The sequence below is a fragment of the Brachionichthys hirsutus genome, chromosome 19, assembly GCF_040956055.1.
Source record: "Brachionichthys hirsutus isolate HB-005 chromosome 19, CSIRO-AGI_Bhir_v1, whole genome shotgun sequence".
In the NCBI taxonomy this organism is placed as follows: domain Eukaryota; kingdom Metazoa; phylum Chordata; class Actinopteri; order Lophiiformes; family Brachionichthyidae; genus Brachionichthys; species Brachionichthys hirsutus.
Genome location: NC_090915.1, coordinates 6,326,015 through 6,351,209, shown reverse-complemented (window position 1 = coordinate 6,351,209; position 25,195 = coordinate 6,326,015). Strand labels below are relative to the sequence as shown.

General features: G+C 48.6%; 4 protein-coding genes across 4 annotated transcripts; all 4 read left to right on the top strand.

The window, feature by feature from the left end:
- The first annotated feature begins 135 nt into the window (after window positions 1-135).
- cenpa (histone H3-like centromeric protein A) lies at window positions 136-2,327 on the top strand. The gene is made up of 5 exons (XM_068752905.1): window positions 136-200; window positions 563-726; window positions 837-955; window positions 1,537-1,611; window positions 2,089-2,327. Exons 2-5 carry the CDS (start codon window positions 609-611, stop codon window positions 2,215-2,217), a joined length of 441 nt encoding a protein of 146 aa, XP_068609006.1. The 5' UTR covers window positions 136-200; window positions 563-608; the 3' UTR covers window positions 2,218-2,327.
- A 1,525-nt stretch (window positions 2,328-3,852) lies between these two features.
- ythdc2 (YTH domain containing 2) lies at window positions 3,853-14,108 on the top strand. The gene is made up of 29 exons (XM_068752753.1): window positions 3,853-3,943; window positions 4,349-4,542; window positions 4,961-5,178; window positions 5,334-5,500; window positions 5,595-5,697; window positions 6,003-6,159; window positions 6,303-6,410; window positions 6,498-6,646; window positions 6,766-6,901; window positions 7,064-7,190; window positions 7,419-7,484; window positions 7,576-7,745; window positions 7,836-7,932; window positions 8,080-8,167; window positions 8,322-8,402; window positions 8,497-8,579; window positions 8,730-8,835; window positions 9,114-9,233; window positions 9,392-9,664; window positions 9,770-9,896; window positions 9,962-10,161; window positions 10,607-10,796; window positions 10,985-11,076; window positions 11,922-12,041; window positions 12,336-12,484; window positions 12,588-12,708; window positions 13,080-13,265; window positions 13,368-13,550; window positions 13,638-14,108. Exons 1-29 carry the CDS (start codon window positions 3,855-3,857, stop codon window positions 13,707-13,709), a joined length of 3,972 nt encoding a protein of 1,323 aa, XP_068608854.1. The 5' UTR covers window positions 3,853-3,854; the 3' UTR covers window positions 13,710-14,108.
- Window positions 14,109-14,634: 526 nt separating this feature from the next.
- LOC137908763 (induced myeloid leukemia cell differentiation protein Mcl-1-like) lies at window positions 14,635-15,246 on the top strand. Its single transcript, XM_068753185.1, has one exon. It carries the CDS (start codon window positions 14,635-14,637, stop codon window positions 15,244-15,246), a length of 612 nt encoding a protein of 203 aa, XP_068609286.1.
- Window positions 15,247-17,433: 2,187 nt separating this feature from the next.
- Window positions 17,434-24,264, top strand: LOC137908762 (uncharacterized abhydrolase domain-containing protein DDB_G0269086-like). Its single transcript, XM_068753184.1, has 11 exons — window positions 17,434-17,742; window positions 18,948-19,175; window positions 19,669-19,785; window positions 20,285-20,401; window positions 20,909-21,025; window positions 21,520-21,636; window positions 22,127-22,243; window positions 22,742-22,858; window positions 23,351-23,467; window positions 23,963-24,079; window positions 24,259-24,264. The coding sequence occupies exons 1-11, from the start codon at window positions 17,434-17,436 to the stop codon at window positions 24,262-24,264; spliced, it is 1,479 nt and encodes a 492-aa protein (XP_068609285.1).
- Window positions 24,265-25,195: the final 931 nt, after the last annotated feature.

The window sequence follows — 25,195 nt, the reverse complement described above, 5'->3', positions numbered from 1 at the left end:
TCTGTTGCTCATATCCCCGCCCGCCTAGCGAGATTAAACAACTAGCATCAAACATCCCCAAAGATTTAGTCCCACCCACTCGTTCTATCCTGAATGCTGATTGGTTGAGGTGGAGACTGAGGCACAGTTTGAATCAGAGTCTTCCGTGTCCCTGCAGGAAACTCGATTCAAGGTGATCCAGTCTTGTTTTTCCGCTGTAGGTACGTGTATAATGATATTTTTTTTGGAACAGGAATATTTGAAATACTTTTAATACGTGCTATGCGAGTTCACCGCAGCGAGGCGGGTCGGCTCTGAAGCAGTTTTACCGAGTTCCTGAACGCTGCTGTTCGGGTCTCCCCGTTAGTGTGAAGAAATCGTTGTTTTCGATCTAGTTCGTGGAGAAAACACGAAAAGATCCAGGATATAATTGTTAGATTTTCTTTTTTCTTTTTTTAAATGGTCACGCGGAACTCAAGCTACTTTTTGCTGCCTCCTGGTTCTCCTTTAGTAGAAGTTGATTGATTGATTGATTGATTAGTTAATGTATTGATTTGTGTCCTCAACCTTTCCACCCTAGCAGTGGCCGCCCGTGTTTTTCCTGTGGTTGCCGCTGACCTGTCAACACGATGCGTTTTGATACGTCTGCCAGCCGGAGAAAGGGTAAAACCCCCCAGCGGCGTCCCCCCCCAGCCCTGGAGACCTCTGGTTCCAAGCACAGGAGCCCCAAGAGGAGTGGAGAACCCAGTGAGCGCTTCAACATCCAGTAGAGACCTGTGCTGACCGGTTGCAGACCTTGTGGTCTCATTATCCTGATCTCACTGCCGCCACAACAAACATTTGAATCTCTTCTCCAGAACGTCCTGCATTCCCCAAGAAGAGGAGGTTTCGGCCGGGAACCAAGGCCTTAATGGCGATCCGTAAGTACCAGAAGAGCACGGACCTTCTGCTCAGGAAGAGACCCTTCTCTCGCCTGGTGAGTCCAACAACAGTACAACATGGTGGGGGGGGGGGGGGGGGGCTTTCTGAACAAGAGCTAACACAGAGGGGATTCTTTAGTAATGACTCCAAAAATGTTGAATCACGCCAGAAGTGTCCTCATGCAGATGGGGCTAATTTTAAAGTGTGACTTATCTTTTTGAAATAATGTGAAATTAATTTCAGAATTTTCTTTTGTTTTCTTTAAAAAAAAAAACTGTAAAATTGAGCTCTGAAATAATAATAATAATGGAAAATTAGTTCTGTTTATAAGCCTTTATTTTTATTGCGCACATCTTATTGCTGAGAGAACCCGTTACCAGTTCAATCATGCTGCTGCAGGAATCAATACAATTGTATTTATATAGCCCAAATTCACAAATGACAATTTGCCTCTGAATCTACAGAGAAACACCCTTAATTAATGAATAGATTAAGGGATTGCTTAAATACTGGATTACAGAGGCTCTGATGAAGCGTAGCCTCGATCCTTCATTTGAGTTTAGTTCACTGCCGCTTCCAGGAGTTCTCTCACCTGACGGCAGCTTTTTTTTTGGGATGTCTTGGTTCCTGTTTTAGGTTCGGGAGGTGTGCCAGATCTTTTCCAGAGAATCTCTCAGGTGGCAGGTCCACGCTCTCCTGGCCTTACAGGAGGTAAACGGTCCCGGTGACTTGTCGGCATCCTCAGCGGCAGAACTGTCGTGTCGGCCTTCGGGAATCGCACTTCTGACTGTTTGTGTTGTCTGAAAGCCTAAAGGAAGTACTTTGCTGTACTTGTGTCGTGTATTTCCACAGCTTAGTCTCTAGAAAAGACAGCTGCAGGTGTTTCCAGAAACATATCACCGCCTTTATTCGAATCAAAAGACTGTTTAATGCTCGCCCCAATCAGTGCCAAATGGTACTTTATCGTTACCCGTGGTTACAGGTGGCTGCTGCTCATTTTCCTCCAGGGAAATGCCAATGTGCCCTTGAGCATGGCACTGAAACCCCAACAGTGCCCTAACCCCATGCCCCCATGCATATATTTGCATGCATATATGACAAAGATCTATCTGTCCCTTTAACAGTGCAAGGATGTCATTTCACCCCTTTTTTCCTTCCTCCTCCTCCTCTTCCTCTTCCTCCTCCCAGGCTGCAGAGGCATTTCTCGTCATGTTATTCTCAGATGCCAACCTGTGTGCGATACATGCGAAGCGGGTCACCCTGTTCCCTCGAGACATCCAGCTGGCCAGGAGGATCCGAGGCGTGGAAAACCTCTGAGAGCAGGGAACGCCCCGTCAGTCCTTTTCTTGCTGCTGAACTGGGTTCAGTTTCAGAGAACGGTTTCCGGTTTCAGCAGGATTCTGATCTGTGGGAAACATCAGACGAGGTCCATCACAGGTTTTATGAAAAGGAAACGCGTTCACATGCAGGTTCTTTGAGTTAAGAAAACACGAAGAACATTTTTTATCCAGAGATGTAAGTGGAATGTAAAGTATGTGTTCTGTGTTCCGTTTGTTTTATATTTTACTCGTGTGATGTGCATACGTCGTTTCTTAACGAAGTTGATTTATTTTAATAATAAATACATTTATGTTACACAAGATGTCACGTATAGCTTTCCTTTATCAGCTCTCATGTAGTCGTGTTGGATTATGTGTGAGAACGGCGGAGACGCACACTCGCATCGGAGTGGTGGTATACCAGGGAAGAATCCTAATTATATACGGACTGAATAAAAATATATGTACATAATTAGAAAGCACGCAAGCCGATTATCTGAGTGACGTCACACACACGGGAACAGTGGAATATTATAATGCTGTTATAACCAGTTGTACCAAAGGTACAATGGAAGGGGAGACATGAAAGTGGTACCGACAGTTCTGGGATGAAAGGGAGTAATGGAGGAGCAGAATCAGACATCCCATAATACCCACAATGTCTAGATTTAGAGCGTCTTTGAGCAGAACGCTGTCACTTCACCAAGCAATAAAGTTGAGGTGTGAGGTACACGGTGTAGCTGCTAGGGGGCTCCAGTAGGTGGCAGTAGTGCGCCGCCTCCACCGATGCCAGCCTGGACTTGGAGGCGACAGAAGAAGAAAGTTTCAATGAGGAGGGCTTTCGCCTGCCGGAGATTATTCACCGGAGCGCCTGAGTAAAAAGCGTTAGCGGTTCTGACGCGGTTCGGCTAGCAGCTAGCTACAGGTTCTTATAGCGTGTCTCGTTAGGCTGCTCTCAACAGCGGTGACGTCACTGTTCACGTATTACGAGCGCTACCACAAACCAAGCTAGCGTTAATGCTCGTTTCCCGGAACCTTCGGTGCTTCGCAGTAACACTACGCCGCCATCGTTAAACGTCACTCTGACCGGGAATTCTGCCATAAAACCACAAGTACAGCGGTAAGAAGTACTACAACGTCAACCTGTACGCGCAACAGAGTGATGTTGACGGCGTCCAGGTGCACGCAGCACCTGTGCTGATGAAGTAGGCGGGGTCCGTGGTTGTGTTGTGTGTACGGGAACCCAGCGTGACGTCATCATGGGTGGCCTCCCACGGAGTGGATGCATTCACACCTTTGCGTTATTCTTTGATATTAGCTGGTTAAATAAATCCGAACGTCCACCTGCATAGACTTTGTGTGTGTTTGTTTTGTGTGTTTTTTTTTTTTGCAGTGCATCATGTTGAACTCAGCCAACAGCCAGAAAAAACCTCCCCGTGGTTCCGGTTCTAAAGGCCTCAAGGAAATTTACGTGGCGGAGGATTTCAGGATAGCGGCGACCCTCGCTGTGGAGCGGTTCAGCGACGGCGAGCAGAAAGGTTTCACCGTCTTTCGTTGTATTACGCGGGAAATGAACAAAAACAAACACTTCCGTTAATGGCTTCCATACCCTGTCCTTTCCTTCACGAATCAGAGATGGAGTTTCCGTCATCCTTTTCCAGTACTGAGAGGGCTTTCATTCATCGACTGGCCCAGTCCCTTGGTTACGTTTCTAAAAGCAAAGGGTAAGGTTCTCCTCCCCGGGGGGGGGGGCTGTGTTCGTCAAGTGTCGCTGGGATTTGATGCATAAAGTCACTCAGTGAACATGGAGTCGTCCTTTAGGGCATGTCTTTTTCACAACACGATAAAAATACATTTCCAACAATAGACCAAATGGTCTCCAGGGAAACGGTGCACATAGACACTTTTCTAGGATGCTCTGGTTTCTGTTGGATGAGACTCCAGACCAGCAGTCTATCTGGTTTAACCTTTGACCTATGGTGTATGTCTTGCTTTATTCGAATATGCTTCAGCAGCAACGGAGGTGTCGCACCACCACAAAGTTACGGACCCGTTTTCTCTTTATGACTCAAGCCAAAAGAAGTATTTCAGCGAGAGAAAACAAACCGCCTCCCTTTTTCTCGTTTCAGGAAAGGATCGGGCCGCTTCCTCACCATCAGGAAGAAAGAAGGCTCGAGCAAACCGTGTCCCAGCATGCCCCTCAATCCCTCCCACAATTCTTTGTACTTCATCCACAGCCTGCTTCAGAGGTTTCCCACCAGCAGCAAGGAGCGCAGTGACCTGCAGCCCAACAGCAAAAGTGGAATGTTTGTGGCCTCAGACCCCAGTGAGTGTCATCGAGCTGTAACCGTGTAAATAATAATACTAATAATAGTAATAGTACAAGGTTTGGGTTCTATCATTTATCCTACACACAAAGCAAATATTTTATGAGTACAGACTACTGAATGCTGAGCTGAAAATCAAACCGCATCCTGATGGCGGCGTCGTCTCGATGGTTCTAAACTCCATGGGGATATTTTCCTAATCGTTACCACGGTGACGGTGGGCAAGTCCGTCCACTGAACGCAGCAAAGACTTTACAGCTGACTCGATCGAGACATCCTGTACAAAACAACCTTCGCGTTTTTCCTTTTCCCTCTGCTTTACAGATGAAATGTACACATTCAGTGTACACAGTACTTCGTCGGGGGGGGTGAAACGCCTGTGTATCAAGCGCAGGTCCGTGTGATGTTATTGTAATGCTCTCGTTGCAGGCAACAGTTGCGGCAGCGAGAGGGAGAGCGGGCGCCTCAACAGCAGCCTGCCGATGGTGCCTTGGACCAGGAGTCCGTCGAAGCTGGACGGCTTTCGCTGCTCCCTGCCCGTGCACGAACGCAAGGAGGAGATCGTCCGGCTCGTCAGAGAGAACAGGGTGGTGCTGGTGGTGGGAGAGACCGGCTCTGGAAAAACCACACAGGTGGGTCACGATGTGAGGCGTTAAAGGTTCGTCCAGGTACGAAACGTTTAGGGAGCGATTGATTAATTCTCGCGATGAGAGGACGTACATTTTCTGAATGGATCTACAGAGGCCTTGCCAATGTGATCTTGTCTTGCTGCTTGTGATGTGTTCAGATCCCACAGTTCCTGCTGGACGAATGCAGCAGGAACGGGGAGCCCTGCAGGATCTTCTGCACTCAGCCCAGACGTCTGGCCGCCATCGCCGTGGCTGAGAGGGTCGCAGCGGAGAGGGGAGAGAGCGTGGGCCAGACCGTGGGCTATCACATCCGACTCGAGAGCAGGTGGGTCGGGGGTACATCCGACTCGAGAGCAGGAAATGTCAGTTGTGCTGCTTCGTGAGGGAATAACTGTTTCCTGGGCGTTTGGAATCCTCAGGGTCTCCCCCAAAACGATGCTGACGTTTTGCACCAGCGGAGTTCTCCTCAGGACGCTGATGAATGGAGAGGCCAGCCTGGCCAACGTGACTCATGTCATTGTGGTGAGCGTCGGGATTTGCAAGTGGAAATCTAAACCCGCTTGATGGAAAAAGCTTTACATCTCAAAGGTAGTGGGGGCGGGACTCGGGAGGGCGTTTCATTAACACGCGGCAAATCGGGACAAATCGTTATTAAACAAAAAATATAGAAATATTTCCTGCCAACAAAATCTGTAGCCGCGCCCTGCAGTGACGTCGCAGACCCTGCGGGTTAGCGTAAAACAGTTTTTTTTTAGGTTGGGGGCGAGCGCCGCTAACCTTTCGGCAGCCGGCGCACGTCGTCATGGTGACTGGCTGTGTGTCGACAGGATGAGGTGCACGAGCGCGACGGCCTGACTGACTTCCTGCTCACTAAATTACGGGATATTCTTCACAACCTCCCGACTCTGACGCTGATCCTCTCCAGCGCCGCTCTGGACGTCGAGATGTTCGTCCGGTACTTCGGCTCCTGCCCGGTCATTCACCGTAAGTCCCGACTGTCCGCGACACACGTGAATAAAGGGGCGCGGGTAGCAACCGTTACCGGGAATGGACACGAATGTCGAAACGTGAAACGACGAGAATCATCTGCTGCTATTGGATGTGATTTTTTTTGTTTTTGTTTTCAGTCAAAGGGCGAATGTTTGAAGTGAAGGAACTGTTCCTGGAGGACGTCCTGAGGTTGACTGGCTTTAAACAAGACGACTCCGGGAACCACAAGGAGGAGGCGCAGAGGAGTACGCAGCTTCTTTTGCGGCCGTTCAGCCTCCAGGCTTTGTCTTCACTGCTGCTTTTGTGTGTTGCCGCCATGCTTTGGTTCACAGAGGAGAAGAAGCAGATGCGTTTGACAGAGTGGTGCAGAACGGTGGAAAGCCGTTGTAATGAGGAGCAGCAGAGGGCGACAGAGTCCGCCCCAAACTTCCTCCAGGACTGCTGCGCCCCGGAAAGAGAGACCAGCACCCCCGACGAGCCGGTAAATCTGAGCTGCATTAAAAAAAAAAAAGCCGTGGCTGGACTTCACCCAGCCGGTCTCTGGTCCCCGAGCCTTTTTTTGTGCTCCAGCTGAGCCGGCATGCGATTGTGTCTTAACAGAAAAACAGCGTCACGAAGCCGATGGCGCCCTGGCTGGTGAAAGAGATGGACTCCTGCATTTCAAACGTCTTCCTCAACGAAGACCTGGACGCTTTCGTTCAGCTCTTCAACCTCATCCTCTATGAAAACGTCGACGGTATGGCTCTCGTGACTGAAACGTCTGCGGGTTTGGCGTTGCGCTCTGGAGTCCGGCCGCGTGGCGATACCTTTGAAATGTTCAAACCAAACACGCTTACAGTGTTTTCGTGGCAGCGTAGAATGACTGGCGGCGTTGTAAATATGCTGTTTTCCTCGCTAGTGGACTACAGGCACAGCGAGACGGGCTCCACGCCTCTGATGGCGGCGGCCGGTCGGGGTTTCCTCGCGCAGATGGAGCAGCTTCTCAGCGCGGGAGCCGACATTAACGCAAAGGCTTCCAATGGATGGTAGGACGGCGGCCATGTTAAACTGTGATGTCACTACAGCCCTCTGATTGGGTCCAGGGTGTGATCCATATTGTACCGCTACTATCTATAACCCCGCCCACACAAACAGCTGCTTTTTCCACTGCTTGAGCTTTACCTACGTCACAGCTTCGATCAGTTTTCCCAAATCCTTCCTCGCTGGTTTTCCCACTTGTGGATGCTTTGATTAGTGTCGTCACCTGATTTCAGGACGGCCTTGGACTTCGCCAGACACTTCAATCAGTCGGATGCCGTCGATCTACTCGGATCTTCCTTGTAAGTGTCCCGCTGACGGAAGCTGTGCTTATTGATTACGCGCCGCGGCGGAGCTAAAATGGCGCCGCGCTCGATGCACGTTCTCGTGTAGCCCTTTGGTAGCGGCGGGCAGCCCGGATGAGCCGCAGCGTGGCGGGGACGACCTGAAGCCCGAGGACCAGGAGCTGCTCAGAATGTACCACCAAAGCTTTGACGACGAGCTGGTGGACCTCGACCTCATCATGGATCTGCTGCACAACATCTGCGTCACCACCAGCGACGGTGAGCCTCGGCGGCAGCGTGCCGTGCCGCGGCGTTTCACGGGCGCGCCTCACGGGCAGCGTCTCAGGATGTGCTCTCTGGGTCCGTTAGGGGCTGTGATCATCTTTCTCCCCGGGTATGATGAGATCGTGACCCTCAGGGGCCGCATCCTGTACGACGATCCGAGATTCTCCGCCTGCTCCGACAGGTGAGCTCTGAGCTAAAGTTGGGTTCAGCTAGAAATGCAAGTTCACGATGTAATGGACGCTAATAAATGTCGTTTTTAAACTAGATAAATAGCACCGCATGTATGTTTGGACTCGGTAAAGCAGAGCAGCTTGTTGTCGTCTCTCAGGTACCAGGTGTTCACGCTGCACTCAGACATGCTGACTCTGGATCAGAAGAAAGCCATGAAGACTTCCCCACCTGGCGTCAGGAAGATAGTGAGTCGTCCGGGGGGGGGGTCTGCCTGCACGCAGTCATGCTTTCCGTAGCCTTGTGTTGAATGCGGATGATTTGGTTTCTCTTTTGGACGGACGTTCGGTTCACTTGACGATCTGGCTCGATTTTAACGGGTCTCTTTCCCCCCCCCTCCAGATTCTTTCCACCAACATCGCAGAGACGAGCATCACCATCAACGACGTCGTGTTTGTAATCGACTCGGGGAAGGTCAAAGAGGTACAGTCGCTGCTGCAAATACGCAGGTATGAGAAGAACACGTTTAAAATGAACAGAGGTTCATGTTTTTGTTTTCTGTTTTTCCCTGTGGAAGAAATCCTTCGACGCCCTCAGTCACGTGTCCATGCTGAAGTCCGTTTGGATCTCCAAAGCCAGCGCTCTGCAAAGGAAGGGAAGGTGAACCCTGCGACGGGCCTCTTGCTGAGCAGAACCATTAACCCCCAGTCCTGTAGACCGGGACCTGTTGGGTCGTCCAGTAGGAGAAGGCGTCCTCTCTCTTTCTTCGGCGGGTTAGATTACGCTGAACGTTGTCCCTCTTGTCCACAGGGCTGGCCGCTGCAGACCAGGAATCTGCTTCCACCTCTTCAGCCGACTCAGGTTCAACAACATGCTGGAGTTCCAGGTCCCGCAGCTGCTTCGTATGCCCCTGCAGGTAGCGACCCGTCGACGCTTCAACTTTCAGCTGGAATTAGCTTTAAGTCGCTCGGTGTTTCTAGCGTGAGGGATTTATCTGGCTGTATTCACTGGGGTGAAACGTCTTTAAACCTAAACGTGAGTCCCCCCCAACACCCCCCAGGCATGATGATCTGGTCTGCTTGCCTTCAGGGTTAGCGTGCGTCGTGTAAAGGACTGTTAGAATTGCAGCACACTTTGATGAGCGCTAACGCAGCGTAGCATTAAAGTGTTCCGCTGGTGTGTCGTGTGTCGAAGGAACTGTGCCTGCAGACCAAATTGCTGGCTCCGTGCTGTTGTCCAGTCGCCGAGTTCTTGTCCAGAGCCCCCCAGCCGCCGCCCCTACACACCATCAGGAACGCCGTGCAGAGGCTAAAGGTAAGGAACGCCATATTAGCATTTAGCCGAGCTGAAAGACGCCTCCTCTCTGCACGGAGGACCGGATCTCCTCTTCTTTGCGCTACACGGCTCAGACGTTCTGACCCAACGTCCAGTAGTCCCACAAACGAACCCCCCCCCCCCCCGTCTCTCGCCAGACCATAGACGCCATGGACGAGATGGAGGAACTGACTGATCTGGGCTACCACCTTGCTGATCTGCCTTTGGAGCCCCACCTGGGGAAGATGGTGTTGTGCGCTGTGGTTCTGAAGTGCCTGGACCCCGTTCTGACCATCGCCTGCACTTTGGCCTACCGCGACCCCTTTGTCCTTCCGGCCCAGGGCTCTCAGAAAATGGCTGCTCTGAACTGCCGCAAACGCTTCACCTCCAGCACCTTCAGTGACCACATGGCCCTCCTGCGAGCCTTCCAGGTAGCCCCCCCCGTGCTTATTTATTGCTTATTTATTAAACAGATGATGTAGGATTCTGTTTAAGTTGAAGACCGTTTCTGTCTGTGCGTGTCTGCGACGTTTCAGGCGTGGCAGAAGGCCCGCAGTGACGGCTGGGAGAGGTCCTTCTGTGAGAAGAACTTCCTGTCTCAGGCCACCATGGACATGATCCTGGGCATGAGGACGCAGCTGCTGGGACAGCTTCGTGCTATCGGTCAGTCCCGCAGTACAAAAATACAAATGTGGACATCTTTATCGGCTTGCCTGTTCGTCCTCCAGGTTTTGTCCGGGCTCGTGGGGACAGCAATATTTGCGATGTGAATCAGAACTCCGAGAAATGGGCCGTAGTGAAGGCAGCGCTGGTGGCTGGCATGTATCCCAACGTGGTCCACATCGTCCAGGAGACCGCCCTGCTGTCCAGTAGCTGGGACAAGAAGGTCCACTTTCACCCGACGTCGGTCCTGAACCGGCTGAAGAAGGTAGGCCAGAACGCCTTCGTGTAGGCGTTTGGGACCAGGCACTTTCTCACAAGAGGATAGTTCTGCCTCAGCGTAGCTGGTCGTCATGGCGACGGTGTGTGAAGCACCTCTTGGACCGTCTTTGCTTCCTTTCTGAAATCGTGGGGCTTAGTTTAGTTTAGTTTAGTTTATTGTTTGTTCCAAGCAGAATAAAAATAAAAAATACCTTTTCGTGTACAAGAAACTATATTTCAGCCCAAAAAAACAATAAATATGTCCAAAACACACACCAAAGGTTATGTACACGAAAAATAGCAAATAATTCATTATATAGTGCTTGAAAAGGGGTGAGAAGATAATTTATTAAATCCCACCTCCATTATACAACTAAAATTTCAAATCTGTTGGACTTCTAATAATGGAAAAAACAATTAAGGAACATTTATATATTGTTGTTGTTGTGTAGAACGGCTCGGCGGCAGCTGTCCAGGCGTGCCCCACCGACTGGTTGATCTACGACGAGATGAGCCGAGGCCACAGGATGGTCAGCGTCCGCTGCTGCTCCGTGGTCACTCCCATCACCGTGGCCATATTTGGAGGCTGCGCCAAACTGCCCACCTCTGCGCTGCAACAACCTGAAGCGCAGGCGTTAGCTGGTAGGCGATGAATGGAACGTTTTATTTTTATTAAGTGTGCGCCTGCTAGTAGCTTCTGTTGTTGGGTTCAACATGCTAGCGGACCTGGAAGGTCGACCCGCGAGGACGTTCATGCCGTAACGAAACGCCCGGTGCAGAAGCATCTTCCTCTGCTGGGTCAGATCCCGTCTCCATCTTGTTTCCTGTAGGCGGTCCACCGGACGACGTCAGCGACAGCGAGACGGAGGACCTCGCCGAGTTGAGGATTGAAGACGGACTTGTTTTTCAAATGGACAGAGAGGTGAGCGTGGCGTGACCTCGGGCCGATTCAGTACCATTCTACCCCAATAATCATAGGCCGAACAGGGCTTTGATTCTATTGGCTAACAAATTCCAATAATTATTTCTAGTTCTATTAATGAGAACAAAGAGCACAGACTCGTTTTCTAAATCCACATGAATTTAAAATGACAATAATTCATCTGTGGGAATACATTTAGTCTCGGTCAATCAGTACTACTGTACTGTAAACAGGCAGTGAGTACTACTGTACTATAAACAGACAGCGAGTACTAATGTACTGTAAATGGGCGGTGAGTACTACTGTACTGTAAAGGGCGGCGAGTACTACTGTACTGTAAAGGGCGGCGAGTACTACTGTACTGTAAAGGGCGGCGAGTACTACTGTACTGTAAACGGCGGCGAGTACTACTGTACTGTAAAGGGCGGCGAGTACTACTGTACTGTAAGTGGGCGGCGAGTACTACTGTACTGTAAACGGGCGGCGAGTACTACTGTACTGTAAAGGGTGGCGAGTACTACTGTACTGTAAACGGGCGGCGAGTACTACTGTACTGTAAAGGGCGGCGAGTACTACTGTACTGTAAAGGGCGGCGAGTACTACTGTACTGTAAAGGGCGGCGAGTACTACTGTACTGTAAACGGGCGGCGAGTACTACTGTACTGTAAACGGGCGGCGAGTACTACTGTACTATGGACCGTCAGTAGGCTTGTACAGTACTCTAGGCAGACAGTCAGTACTTGCAGGGCTCCTGTATCGTCGTATTAACGTCTTTTGTCCTTCGATGGCCCGTCTTCTTTGAGACTTCGCGCTAACTGTCCCTCCTCTGCTGTTTCCATCGTCAGGCTGCAGCGCTGGTGTTTGATCTCAGGCAGAAATGGCAAAGTCTGTTCATCAGAAGAATCCATTCTCTGTCCAAGCCGTGGTCTCAGCAGGACGAGGCCGTAATCCACGCGCTGGTTTCTGTGAGTGCCCCTAACCCAAACCCAAACCCAAACCCAATCACACACCAACACTCATTATTATGTACGAGGCAACCCAAATAAAAACACGTCGACAGGAGGAGGAGGTCGCTGCTGTTCGTTATGTTGCATATTTAGTGAGAACTCGTACAAAAACTACCAGAACTCAAAGCCTAGATCAAAACCCGACGGATCGAGGCTTTCATTTGGTTCTGCACCAAGCCGCCCTCGTTCTGCCCCCCTGAATGTGCCCGGCCCGTCTCAAGCTGCCCACGTGTTCTGACGTTGACTCCTCAGGTTCTGGCCGCGGAGGAGCAGGCAGCAGGTCTGCAGCAGCCCACCGGGATTGGACAGAGACCCTGGCCCATGGCGTCAGAGGACGGAGCGTTCTCCGTCAGGACCTCCAAGAGCAGCCCCCAACGGCCCAGCAGCACCGCCAAAGACAAGTAGGACGGCCGCTGTGTCTGCGTGTGTCGTTGAACTCGTCCTGCTTTCTGATTGGCCTGTTGGACGGCTGCAGAAGACGTAACGCGCACCGTCTCTCCTCAGGTCTCGTAGGACACCTGCTACCTCAGGCGCACAGGTCAAGCCCCACCGCAGAGAGGAGGCCCCCCCGCCCTTAAATCAGTCCTCTGAGGATAACTCCTCCTCCTCCTGCTCCTCAATGAAGGTGTTTACTTGATATTTGACGATTTATTTGATCTGAGGTGCGACTAGAAGTCCTGAAACGACAAGAAACCTCCACAAAGGCGTGATGAGTCGTTGGGCTTCGGTGCGGATGGCACGTCCGGGCTCCGATCTAGTAACCGCTGCACTTCAAAAGGGAAGCCGTGTCTGATCATACTCGAGACGATGCCACGTAGTTAGCCTGTCCGTCTCCAGCTGTGTCCACATCTGTGCATCAGCAACCATTTTGTCCGCCCAGGAGACGCCTCACCGAGCCGCAGAGTAAAGAACCTGTTTTTGACGCCGTTGAGAGGTTCAGGAAGTTAGCATATCGCACCGTTAGCTGTGAACTTAAACGGATGCATGTTCCGGCAGGCCTCAAGACCTTCATCGGTGCGATACTTCATCATGAAGAGCAGCAGCATCAGGAACATCGAGATCTCCCAGCAGAAAGGCATCTGGTCCACCTCGCTCAACAACGAGCTCAAACTGAACAAGGCCTTCGTGGAAAACTGCCTCGTCATCCTCGTCTTCTCTGTTCAGGGCTCTGGACACTTCCAGGTACGTGAAAGCAGGCGGCATTCTGTGAGCCCCCGTCCCCCGTCCCCATCCCCGTCCCATTGCCGCCGCGGGCGTTCAGGACGGCGTTTTGCGTCTCCGCAGGGCTACGCTCGCATGGCGTCAGTCGCCAGTCAGGACGGCTGCCAGGACTGGGACGTCCTGGGACTCGGAGGGGTTTTCAGGATCGAGTGGATCCACAGGGAGAGTCTTCCCTTCCATTTCACCAAACACATCCACAACCCCTGGAATGAAAACAAGATGATCCAGGTCAGCAGGGACGGACAGGTGAGAGGACCGCACGGTGTCCGTCCGGGTGCCGCATGACGTCCGCGGGGACACGCTTTGAACGTGTGCCGCTGTCGTCCCATGCAGGAGTTGGAGCCCCAGGCAGGATGCCACCTGTTGTCTCTGTGGGACAGGCGGTCAGAGCTCAGTCCCGGTTAGCAGCACTCCTCCAGCATCAGGCCGTCAGTTCGGCGGCGCGTCTTCTTCACGTTTGGTTTCTACCCCGCCCGGGTTCGGGCGCGACGGCAGGATGACGGTTGGTCGGACCGTTGTCCGTGTTTTATCCTCGTATTGTGTTCTTATCAAGCAGTTCTATCACGAATAAACCGACGGAGGTTTGGATCCTTGATTCGACGGATCCAGTCGCTGTTTTTGTTCGAATGATTTTATGCTGATATTTTGACGCTGTTTTTCCAAAGCTATAATTGTGGATGTACGTTTTTAGATTCACGCCGGTTTAGTTCTGTTGCTGCTTGAAGGCAGAGAATGCTGGCCCTGATGGCGTTTAATGGCTGAATAAGTGATGTCATCTGGCAGACAGGGACTCATTAAAGTGTTGACAGCAGGGAGACGTTTGGTGTCTTTTTCTTGTCCGACTGCTTCAACTAGAGAATTAGCACCCCTGTAGGTTTCTGCACCCTCGTCCTTAAACCAGGGCCCAGAGTCCCGGTTCAGCACTGCTGTTTCTTCATTACCCTCGCCGAAGGGGAGGCGAGGGTAATGAAATTGGGTCTGTCTGTTTGTCTGTCCACACGCATAACTCAAAAACTAGTATGCATGTTTTCTAAAGAATAATTATATAAAAGTAAGTAATACAAGCATGTGCGTTTTGTGTTTGGGTACAAAATGGTATCCTAGCAACCAAAAAGTTCAGAGGCAACCAAGAGCTTAGTGATTTAGTGTTTTCCTTTGCTGTTGGGAGACAGATCAAAGCAGACAAGCCCCTGCTTTGATCTGGGTTATGGAAAAAAAGTGCTTTGTCATGCAAGATTCAGACGTTCAGCAAATGGCAACCGTGAACGATACGATGGAACCACAGCTTGAAACGGAATTAATTAGCGAAAACACTGAAATAACAACCCAAATGAATATCAGCCAGACCGAGACGGCTGACGGCTCGCTGCCGGACACCCCGGAGCTCGAGGCGGACGGGGCCGCCGGCTCGGAGCAGAGCGACGCGCTGGAGAACGACACGCGGGAACTGATCATGCGGTTCCTGCTGGAACACACGGGGCTAGAACGGCCCCAGTGGAGGGAAAGCAGAGCCCTGTCGACCATGAGGAGGGTGGTGGGAGGCCTGCTGGAGAAGCACCGATACACGTTCAACGGTATGGTCAACACATTCTCCCTGGGCAACAGAGACTCCGACGTCCAGCTGCTGAGCAATGTCGCCCGGCTCATGTTCTCGGACGGGATCGCCAGCTGGGGCCGCATCGTCAGCCTGGTGGCCTTCGGGGCGGTGGTGTGCAAGGCCATGAAGGAGAAGCGCAGGGGGGGCAACGTGCCGCTGGTGGCGGGAGAGATTTCCTCATATTTGCTCGCAGAGCAGCGAGGCTGGCTCACCGAGAACAACTCGTGGGATGGATTTGTGGAGTACTTCCGAGTGTCCGACCTGGAGTCTGACGTCTGGGACGTGCTCATGACCTTCATGAAGGTGTCTGCGATCGCAGCGATGCTGGCCTGGTTGATCAGGTGAATGTCACGGGACTTCTAGAAACCAGGTCCCCACCTCCTGCGGTGAGGATCCCGCCAGTTGCTTCCCCCCCCCCCCCCCACATCTGCATATCGTGAAAGCAATAAAGCCAGTTTTGCCTGTTCGTCCTGCGTCCCTCCAACATGCAAGCTGCTCCGACATTTTCTTTAGCTCACTGTCTGCTACCTTCTCGTTATTTTCAACAGTCGCCTCCTCCTGATCTGAAAGCAATACGCTGGAGACGAACCTCGGTCGCTTCAGCGTAAACAAACACGCTCTGCTGGGGACAGTACGTGCCCATCCTGGTCCGGGACCGCAGCCACACGACCTCCTGAGAAAGATTCAGCACTGGAAAACGTAATGTAAGCCTTAGCCGCTTCAACCATTGTAGGCACAACAAGGAGCCCCCCCCCCTCCCCCGGTAATGGAGTCTTCACTGGTTCTAAAAACAGACAACTGTCACTGCCCCAGAGTCCCCTCTAAGTCCTTTAGCATAAACAGTTGCGAGAGAGAATACGCTTGGATGTGTACCGTGTCTTTGCCTGCAACTCTAGCAGACGTCACAGATTCCTTCTCCACGGGTCTGTACTCTCTGAAATGCCTCCCTCCAATTTGGGTCCAGCTCTCCCTCCAGTGTGTTCTCAAACTCAACTGTGACCAGTTGTTTACACCTCCTGATCTTGACTATGTTCATGCCAATGAGGTCCCACTGTCTCTCGACCACCTTTAGCCCCGTTCTGGACTCTCCGTTCCCACGTTCAGGTAGATTTAACCCCATAGTCTCCACATCAAGCTCAACATAACCCAGAATAGGGAATAAGCAGGGAGTTTGCTGCTGTTAACTTTAGCCACTTGGCTGTAGGAATGACATCCTCGTCGTTGCCAAGCGAGTGTTGCTTAAAAAACGACTCTGAGAGCGTACTCACCGACTACCCGTGTCTAACAAGCACTTAGTGGAAACCCCGTTTATTTGGATGCGACATCATGACGCTCCCCCACCGCCTTTTCAAGGAAACGCTCACGATCAATAGTTTGAGAGCCTTTGACTCCCCCCCCCCCCACCCCCGAGTCGTACGGGGTCTGGTTGGGTTTAGTCTGGGTACAACCCCTTGCAATGTGTCCCTCTCCTCTACATTTAAAGCAGATTGGCTTCATCGTCTGTGAACTGAGGTTTACTTCTAGGCTTGGGCTGGACCTTTGTTTATTTCCTTCCCTTCTTCTTCCAAACCTTCTTTCAGTGCAATAGTTAGTTGTCCTATGGCCTTGCTCTGCTCTGAAACAGCCCTGATCACATCCTCCAGAGTGGCAGATGATTTCGTGATATCTGAAAAAGAATCAACAGACTCCAATTAATTTCTGCAAAAGACTATTGTTTAAGCGACTTTGAGATGTCACACATTGTAAAAGTGTGATATAAATAAAATGTTTTATTATTGTACTATATATTTGTATTATATTTATATCACGGTGGTTGTCTTCATGCACTGAGCATCGCAGCTGCACCTCCGACCTCTTTGGAAGGCTTCCCCGCATCGCCCTTTACGCGAGTTTTCTGTTGCACACAAACGCGTCTAAGGACCAAAAACTACAAATATTTTATGATTACATGGAACATCCGGATGGCGTCTGAAGTTGGCTCTCTGATGGTGAAAATCAGTGCAGAACATTTCTATTAGTACCACGGGGATCAGCATCTACAGTGTTGACTCTTTGTTTTTCTACACCGAGTGGCATTATTTGTACGTCAGGAGAAAAAAGGTCTCACTGGTGGTGCTGCATTGAGCTCCGTAGTCCTTGCAGCACTCACCATAAACCAGGCAGTTGTGTCACACTGGCACATGAAGCTCCTGGAGAACGCCGCATCACAGCGTCCTTTGCAGCTTGCTGTTAATGACAAACAACATAAACGGTATCTTTAAACATTTCATACATTTTTAACTTAATTATTCATCTAAAGAATAATTATATAAAAGTAAGTAATACAAGCGAGTGCGTTTTGTGTTTGGGTACAAAATGGTATCCTAGCAACCAAAAAGTTCAAAGGCAACAAAGAGCTTAGTGCTTTAGTGTTTTCCTTTGCTGTTGGGAGACATTAAAGCAAGCCCCTGCTTTGATCTGGGTCATAAAAGTGAGTGCTTTGTCATGCAAGATTCAGTCTTTCACCAAGAGACAACCTTGAGAGATACGATGATGCAACCACAGCTTAAGACTGAGACCCAGCGGACCGACTCTGCCTGCGATCTCTCCAGACAACTGAGGGAGATGGCTGCAGAGAAGAAGGAGCTCGAGTTGCAGCTGAAACGAGAGCGATTTAACATCCAGGAGCTGCGTATGGATCATCAGAGGCTCAAGCTCAAGAATACCAGGCAAGAGCAACAGTTACAAAGTCTGAAGGCGGCCAAGGAATCGGAGTTTGAGCGGTTCACTAGATCAATCGCCAAACTTCGTGCTGCGCTTAAGTCATCGGACGACGAGAGGTGCTCTCTCGAACAGGAGAAGGTAAGCATTCCATGTGTTAATTATACAAAATATGTGTTAATATACTGGTATACAGTGGCGTTGCTAGGCATTCCATGTTACATTATACAAAATATGTGTTAATATACTGGTATACAGTGGCATTGCTAGGCATTCCATGTGTTACATTATACAAAATATGTGTTAATATACTGGTATACAGTGGCGTTGCTAGGCATTCCATGTTACATTATACAAAATATGTGTTAATATACTGGTATACAGTGGCGTTGCTAGGCATTCCATGTGTTACATTATACAAAATATGTGTTAATATACTGGTATACAGTGGTGTTGCTAGGGTCTCCTGGGACTCCAATCAAGAAATCCCCGCCCGTGCACGGCATAAAAAAAAATTCACATTAAAATGCACAATATTTGATATATTTGATTACAGAGTGCTTGTTATTGTTTATGTTCTGGAACAGAAATGCAATAAAATCTATGTACAAAAAAAAATGCACACTATATAAGTAAAAAATGTATAAGGCCACATCAATAGAAAAACAAAGTTGGCACAATATATATAAAACAGTGTAAATAAATAACGTTAAATAAAATGAATAGTACAAAATTAGGCTTGGCTAGTGCAAAATTCATTTGAATGAATGGAAGTGGCAGAACGTTGGACTCCGTTGGTTTTGGAAATGTTAGAAATGATGTCACATCCATAATTCAACATGTTTTAATTTTAAATGTTCTCCTCGGAGTACACACGTCACATATCCATCATTATGCATAGCGTTTTCATACAAGGTGCAATTTATTAGTATTATTCTGCTATTATTATTATTCTCATTAGTATTTGACAGTCTTGTCTATCCAGACACGTTTTGGGCCTATTTTATGAACGCAGTGATATTTTTTCAGATGCAAACCCCCCGCAACTACTACCCCCCCCACGCGGGGGGCAGTATTGTTGCAATACTTTTTGCAATACTGCCCCCCAAGGGTGGAACTGTTTGACTCCTGCCCTCAAAACATGCACCTCTTTGGCCTCATTCATTCATTTTATTGGTATTGTTAAATGTCGATGATTTATGTACTAAGGACTTTCAATGGAAACAAGACCGCAAGGGCTTTTTTGTACTTGTACTGTTGACTGTACTTGTACTGTAATACATACTACTGTTTGACTGTACTTGTACTCTAACATTTTATCTAATAAATATATTCATCATCATCAGGTGAAGCTGACTCGAGAGGTGAAGGAGCGCCAGCTTCGCACGACGACGCAGGACCACCGTATGAAGGATGTGGACAAGCGAGCAGAGTTTGATCAGTCCAATAAATTGATCGCTCACCTCCGTGCTACTCTTAAATCAGGCAACGCTGATTATAACCGGCTCAATCAGGAGAAAATGTCCCTCATAGAAGCGGAGAAGAAGGCCAGAATTCAGCACGAAGAGGAGAAGGTAGGCATTTTGACACCCACAGCCACAACACTAGAGGGAGCTCAGGTTGTTACCTGATTACTCCCTCCTATAAGACAAACATGGGTAAATCATATTTTTACAATACTGCCCCCCCCAAGGGTGGAACTGTTTGACTCCTGCCCTCAAAACATGCACCTCTTTGGCCTCCTTCAAAACGGCCCTAAAAATACACCTTTCAGGGGGGCAGAAACGGAGATAGTCATCACGACTCTCTCCGGATCAACCCCCCACCCCCATTTATTTTAATTTTATTGGTATTGTGAAATGCAGATGATTTATGTACTAAGGACTTTCAACTGAAACAAGACCGCAAGGGCTTTTTTGGAATGCTCTTCCTAGACAGGATGTTTGACTGTACTTGTACTGTAATACATACTACTGTTTGACTGTAGTTGTACTGTAATACATACAGTAGTACTTGTACTCTAACATTCTATCTAATAAATATATTCCTCATATTCATCATCATCAGGGGAAGCTGGCTCGCGAGGTGACCGCCGCCAATGCTGAATGCAAACGGCTCCAGGATGAGAGACGCGTTCTCCTGGAAGAGGCGGAGAAAGCCAGAGCGAACAATGAGCAGGAGAAGGTAGGCATTTTGACACCCACAGCCACAACACTAGAGGGAGCTCAAACAACAACCTGATTACTCCCTCCTATAAGACAAACATGGGTAAATCATCTTTTTACAATACTGCCCCCCCCAAGGGTGGAACTGTTTGACTCCTGCCCTCAAAACATGCACCTCTTTGGCCTCATTCAAAACAGCCCTCAAAATACACCTTTCAGGGGGGCAGAAACGGAGCTAGTCATCACGACTCTCTCCGGATCAACCCCCCCCCCCCCCCCCCATTTATTTTAATTTTATTGGTATTGTGAAATGCAGATGATTTATGTACTAAGGACTTTCAACTGAAACAAGACCGCAAGGGCTTTTTTGGAATGCTCTCCTTAGACAGGATGTTTGACTGTACTTGTATTGTAATACATACTACTGTTTGACTGTAGTTGTACTGTAATACATACAGTAGTACTTGTACTCTAACATTCTATCTAATAAATATATTCCTCATATTCATCATCATCAGGGGAAGCTGGCTCGCGAGGTGACCGCCGCCAACGCTGAACGCGACCGGCTCCAGGATGAGAGACGTGTTCTCCTGGAAGAAGCAGTTATGGCCAGAGAGAACAACGAGCAGGAGAAGGTAGGCATTTTGACACCCACAGCCACAACACTAGAGGGAGCTCAAACAACAACCTGATTACATCCTCCTATAAGACAAACATGGGTAAATCATCTTTTTACAATACTGCCCCCCCCAAGGGTGGAACTGCTTGACTCCTGCCCTCAAAACATGCACCTCTTTGGCCTCATTCAAAACAGCCCGAAGAATTCACCTTTCAGGGGGGCAGAAACGGAGATAGTCATCACGACTCTCTCCGGATCAATCCCCCCCCCCCCCCCCCCCCCCCCCATTTATTTTAATTTTATTGGTATTGTGAAATGCAGATGATTTATGTACTAAGGACTTTCAACTGAAACAAGACCGCAAGGGCTTTTTTGGAATGCTCTTCTTAGACAGGATGTTTGACTGTACTTGTACTGTAATACATACTACTGTTTGACTGTAGTTGTACTGTAATACATACAGTAGTACTTGTACTCTAACATTCTATCTAATAAATATATTCCTCATATTCATCATCATCAGGAAAGGCTGGCTCGAGAGGTGACCTCCGCCAACGCTGAACGCGACCGGCTCCAGGATGAGAGACGTGTTCTCCTGGAAGAAGCAGTTATGGCCAGAGAGAACAACGAGCAGGAGAAGGTAGGCATTTTGACACCCACAGCCACAACACTAGAGGGAGCTCAAACAACAACCTGATTACTCCCTCCTATAAGACAAACATGGGTAAATCATCTTTTTACAATACTGCCCCCCCCAAGGGTGGAACTGTTTGACTCCTGCCCTCAAAACATGCACCTCTTTGGCCTCATTCAAAACGGCCCTCAAAATACACCTTTCAGGGGGGCAGAAACGGAGCTAGTCATCACGACTCTCTCCGGATCAACCCCCCCCCCCCCATTTATTTTAATTTTATTGGTATTGTGAAATGCAGATGATTTATGTACTTAGGACTTTCAACTGAAACAAGACCGCAAGGGCTTTTTTGGAATGCTCTTCTTAGACAGGATGTTTGACTGTACTTGTATTGTAATACATACTACTGTTTGACTGTAGTTGTACTGTAATACATACAGTAGTACTTGTACTCTAACATTCTATCTAATAAATATATTCCTCATATTCATCATCATCAGGGGAAGCTGGCTCGCGAGGTGACCGCCGCCAATGCTGAATGCAAACGGCTCCAGGATGAGAGACGCGTTCTCCTGGAAGAGGCGGAGAAAGCCAGAGCGAACAATGAGCAGGAGAAGGTAGGCATTTTGACACCCACAGCCACAACACTAGAGGGAGCTCAAACAACAACCTGATTACTCTCTCCTATAAGACAAACATGGGTAAATCATCTTTTTACAATACTGCCCCCCCCAAGGGTGGAACTGCTTGACTCCTGCCCTCAAAACATGCACCTCTTTGGCCTCATTCAAAACAGCCCGAAGAATTCACCTTTCAGGGGGGCAGAAACGGAGATAGTCATCACGACTCTCTCCGGATCAACCCCCCCCCATTTATTTTAATTTTATTGGTATTGTGAAATGCAGATGATTTATGTACTAAGGACTTTCAACTGAAACAAGACCGCAAGGGCTTTTTTGGAATGCTCTTCTTAGACAGGATGTTTGACTGTACTTGTACTGTAATACATACTACTGTTTGACTGTAGTTGTACTGTAATACATACAGTAGTACTTGTACTCTAACATTCTATCTAATAAATATATTCCTCATATTCATCATCATCAGGAAAGGCTGGCTCGAGAGGTGACCTCCGCCAACGCTGAACGCGACCGGCTCCAGGATGAGAGACGTGTTCTCCTGGAAGAAGCAGTTATGGCCAGAGAGAACAACGAGCAGGAGAAGGTAGGCATTTTGACACCCACAGCCACAACACTAGAGGGAGCTCAAACAACAACCTGATTACTCCCTCCTATAAGACAAACATGGGTAAATCATCTTTTTACAATACTGCCCCCCCCAAGGGTGGAACTGTTTGACTCCTGCCCTCAAAACATGCACCTCTTTGGCCTCATTCAAAACGGCCCTCAAAATACACCTTTCAGGGGGGCAGAAACGGAGCTAGTCATCACGACTCTCTCCGGATCAACCCCCCCCCCCCCCCCCATTTATTTTAATTTTATTGGTATTGTGAAATGCAGATGATTTATGTACTAAGGACTTTCAACTGAAACAAGACCGCAAGGGCTTTTTTGGAATGCTCTCCTTAGACAGGATGTTTGACTGTACTTGTATTGTAATACATACTACTGTTTGACTGTAGTTGTACTGTAATACATACAGTAGTACTTGTACTCTAACATTCTATCTAATAAATATATTCCTCATATTCATCATCATCAGGGGAAGCTGGCTCGCGAGGTGACCGCCGCCAACGCTGAACGCGACCGGCTCCAGGATGAGAGACGTGTTCTCCTGGAAGAGGCGGAGAAAGCCAGAGCGAACAATGAGCAGGAGAAGGTAGGCATTTTGACACCCACAGCCACAACACTAGAGGGAGCTCAAACAACAACCTGATTACATCCTCCTATAAGACAAACATGGGTAAATCATCTTTTTACAATACTGCCCCCCCCAAGGGTGGAACTGCTTGACTCCTGCCCTCAAAACATGCACCTCTTTGGCCTCATTCAAAACGGCCCTAAAAATTCACCTTTCAGGGGGGCAGAGACGGAGCTAGTCATTACGACTCTCTCCGGATCAACCCCCCCCCCCCATTTATTTTAATTTTATTGGTATTGTGAAATGCAGATGATTTATGTACTAAGGACTTTCAACTGAAACAAGACCGCAAGGGCTTTTTTGGAATGCTCTTCTTAGACAGGATGTTTGACTGTACTTGTACTGTAATACATACTACTGTTTGACTGTAGTTGTACTGTAATAATACAGTAGTACTTGTACTCTAACATTCTATCTAATAAATATATTCCTCATATTCATCATCATCAGGGGAAGCTCTTGGCGGAGGTGACCGCCGCCAATGCTGAATGCAAACGGCTCCAGGATGAGAGACGCGTTCTCCTGGAAGAGGCGGAGAAAGCCAGCGCCAACAACGAGCAGGAGAAGGTAGGCATTTTGACACCCACAGCCACAACACTAGAGGGAGCTCAAACAACAACCTGATTACTCTCTCCTATAAGACAAACATGGGTAAATCATCTTTTTACAACACTGCCCCCCCCAAGGGTGGAACTGCTTGACTCCTGCCCTCAAAACATGCACCTCTTTGGCCTCATTCAAAACAGCCCTAAAAATACACCTTTCAGGGGGGCAGAAACGGAGCTAGTCATTACGACTCTCTCCGGATCAATCCCCCCCCCCCCCATTTATTTTAATTTTATTGGTGTTGTGAAATGCAGATGATTTATGTACTAAGGACTTTCAACTGAAAAAAGACCGCAAGGGCTTTTTTGGAATGCTCTTCCTAGACAGGATGTTTGACTGTACTTGTACTGTAATACATACTACTGTTTGACTGTAGCTGTACTGTAATACATACAGTAGTACTTGTACTCTAACATTCTATCTAATAAATATATTCCTCATATTCATCATCATCAGGGGAAGCTGGCTCGCGAGGTGACCTCCGCCAATGCTGAATGCAAACGGCTCCAGGATGAGAGACGCGTTCTCCTGGAAGAGGCGGAGAAAGCCAGAGCGAACAATGAGCAGGAGAAGGTAGGCATTTTGACACCCACAGCCACAACACTAGAGGGAGCTCAAACAACAACCTGATTACATCCTCCTATAAGACAAACATGGGTAAATCATCTTTTTACAATACTGCCCCCCCCAAGGGTGGAACTGTTTGACTCCTGCCCTCAAAACATGCACCTCTTTGGCCTCATTCAAAACAGCCCTAAAAATACACCTTTCAGGGGGGCAGAAACGGAGCTAGTCATTACGACTCTCTCCGGATCAACCCCCCCCATTTATTTTAATTTTATTGGTATTGTGAAATGCAGATGATTTATGTACTAAGGACTTTCAACTGAAACAAGACCGCAAGGGCTTTTTTGGAATGCTCTTCTTAGACAGGATGTTTGACTGTACTTGTACTGTAATACATACTACTGTTTGACTGTAGTTGTACTGTAATACATACAGTAGTACTTGTACTCTAACATTCTATCTAATAAATATATTCCTCATATTCATCATCATCAGGGGAAGCTGGCTCGAGAGGTGACCTCCGCCAATGCTGAATGCAAACGGCTCCAGGATGAGAGACGCGTTCTCCTGGAAGAGGCGGAGAAAGCCAGAGCGAACAATGAGCAGGAGAAGGTAGGCATTTTGACACCCACAGCCACAACACTAGAGGGAGCTCAAACAACAACCTGATTACATCCTCCTATAAGACAAACATGGGTAAATCATATTTTTACAATACTGCCCCCCCCAAGGGTGGAACTGTTTGACTCCTGCCCTCAAAACATGCACCTCTTTGGCCTCCTTCAAAACGGCCCTAAAAATACACCTTTCAGGGGGGCAGAAACGGAGCTAGTCATTACGACTCTCTCCGGATCAACCCCCCCCCCCCCCCATTTATTTTAATTTTATTGGTGTTGTGAAATGCAGAGGATTTATGTACTTAGGACTTTCAACTGAAACAAGACCGCAAGGGCTTTTTTGGAATGCTCTTCTTAGACAGGATGTTTGACTGTACTTGTACTGTAATACATACTACTGTTTGACTGTAGTTGTACTGTAATACATACAGTAGTACTTGTACTCTAACATTCTATCTAATAAATATATTCCTCATATTCATCATCATCAGGAAAGGCTGGCTCG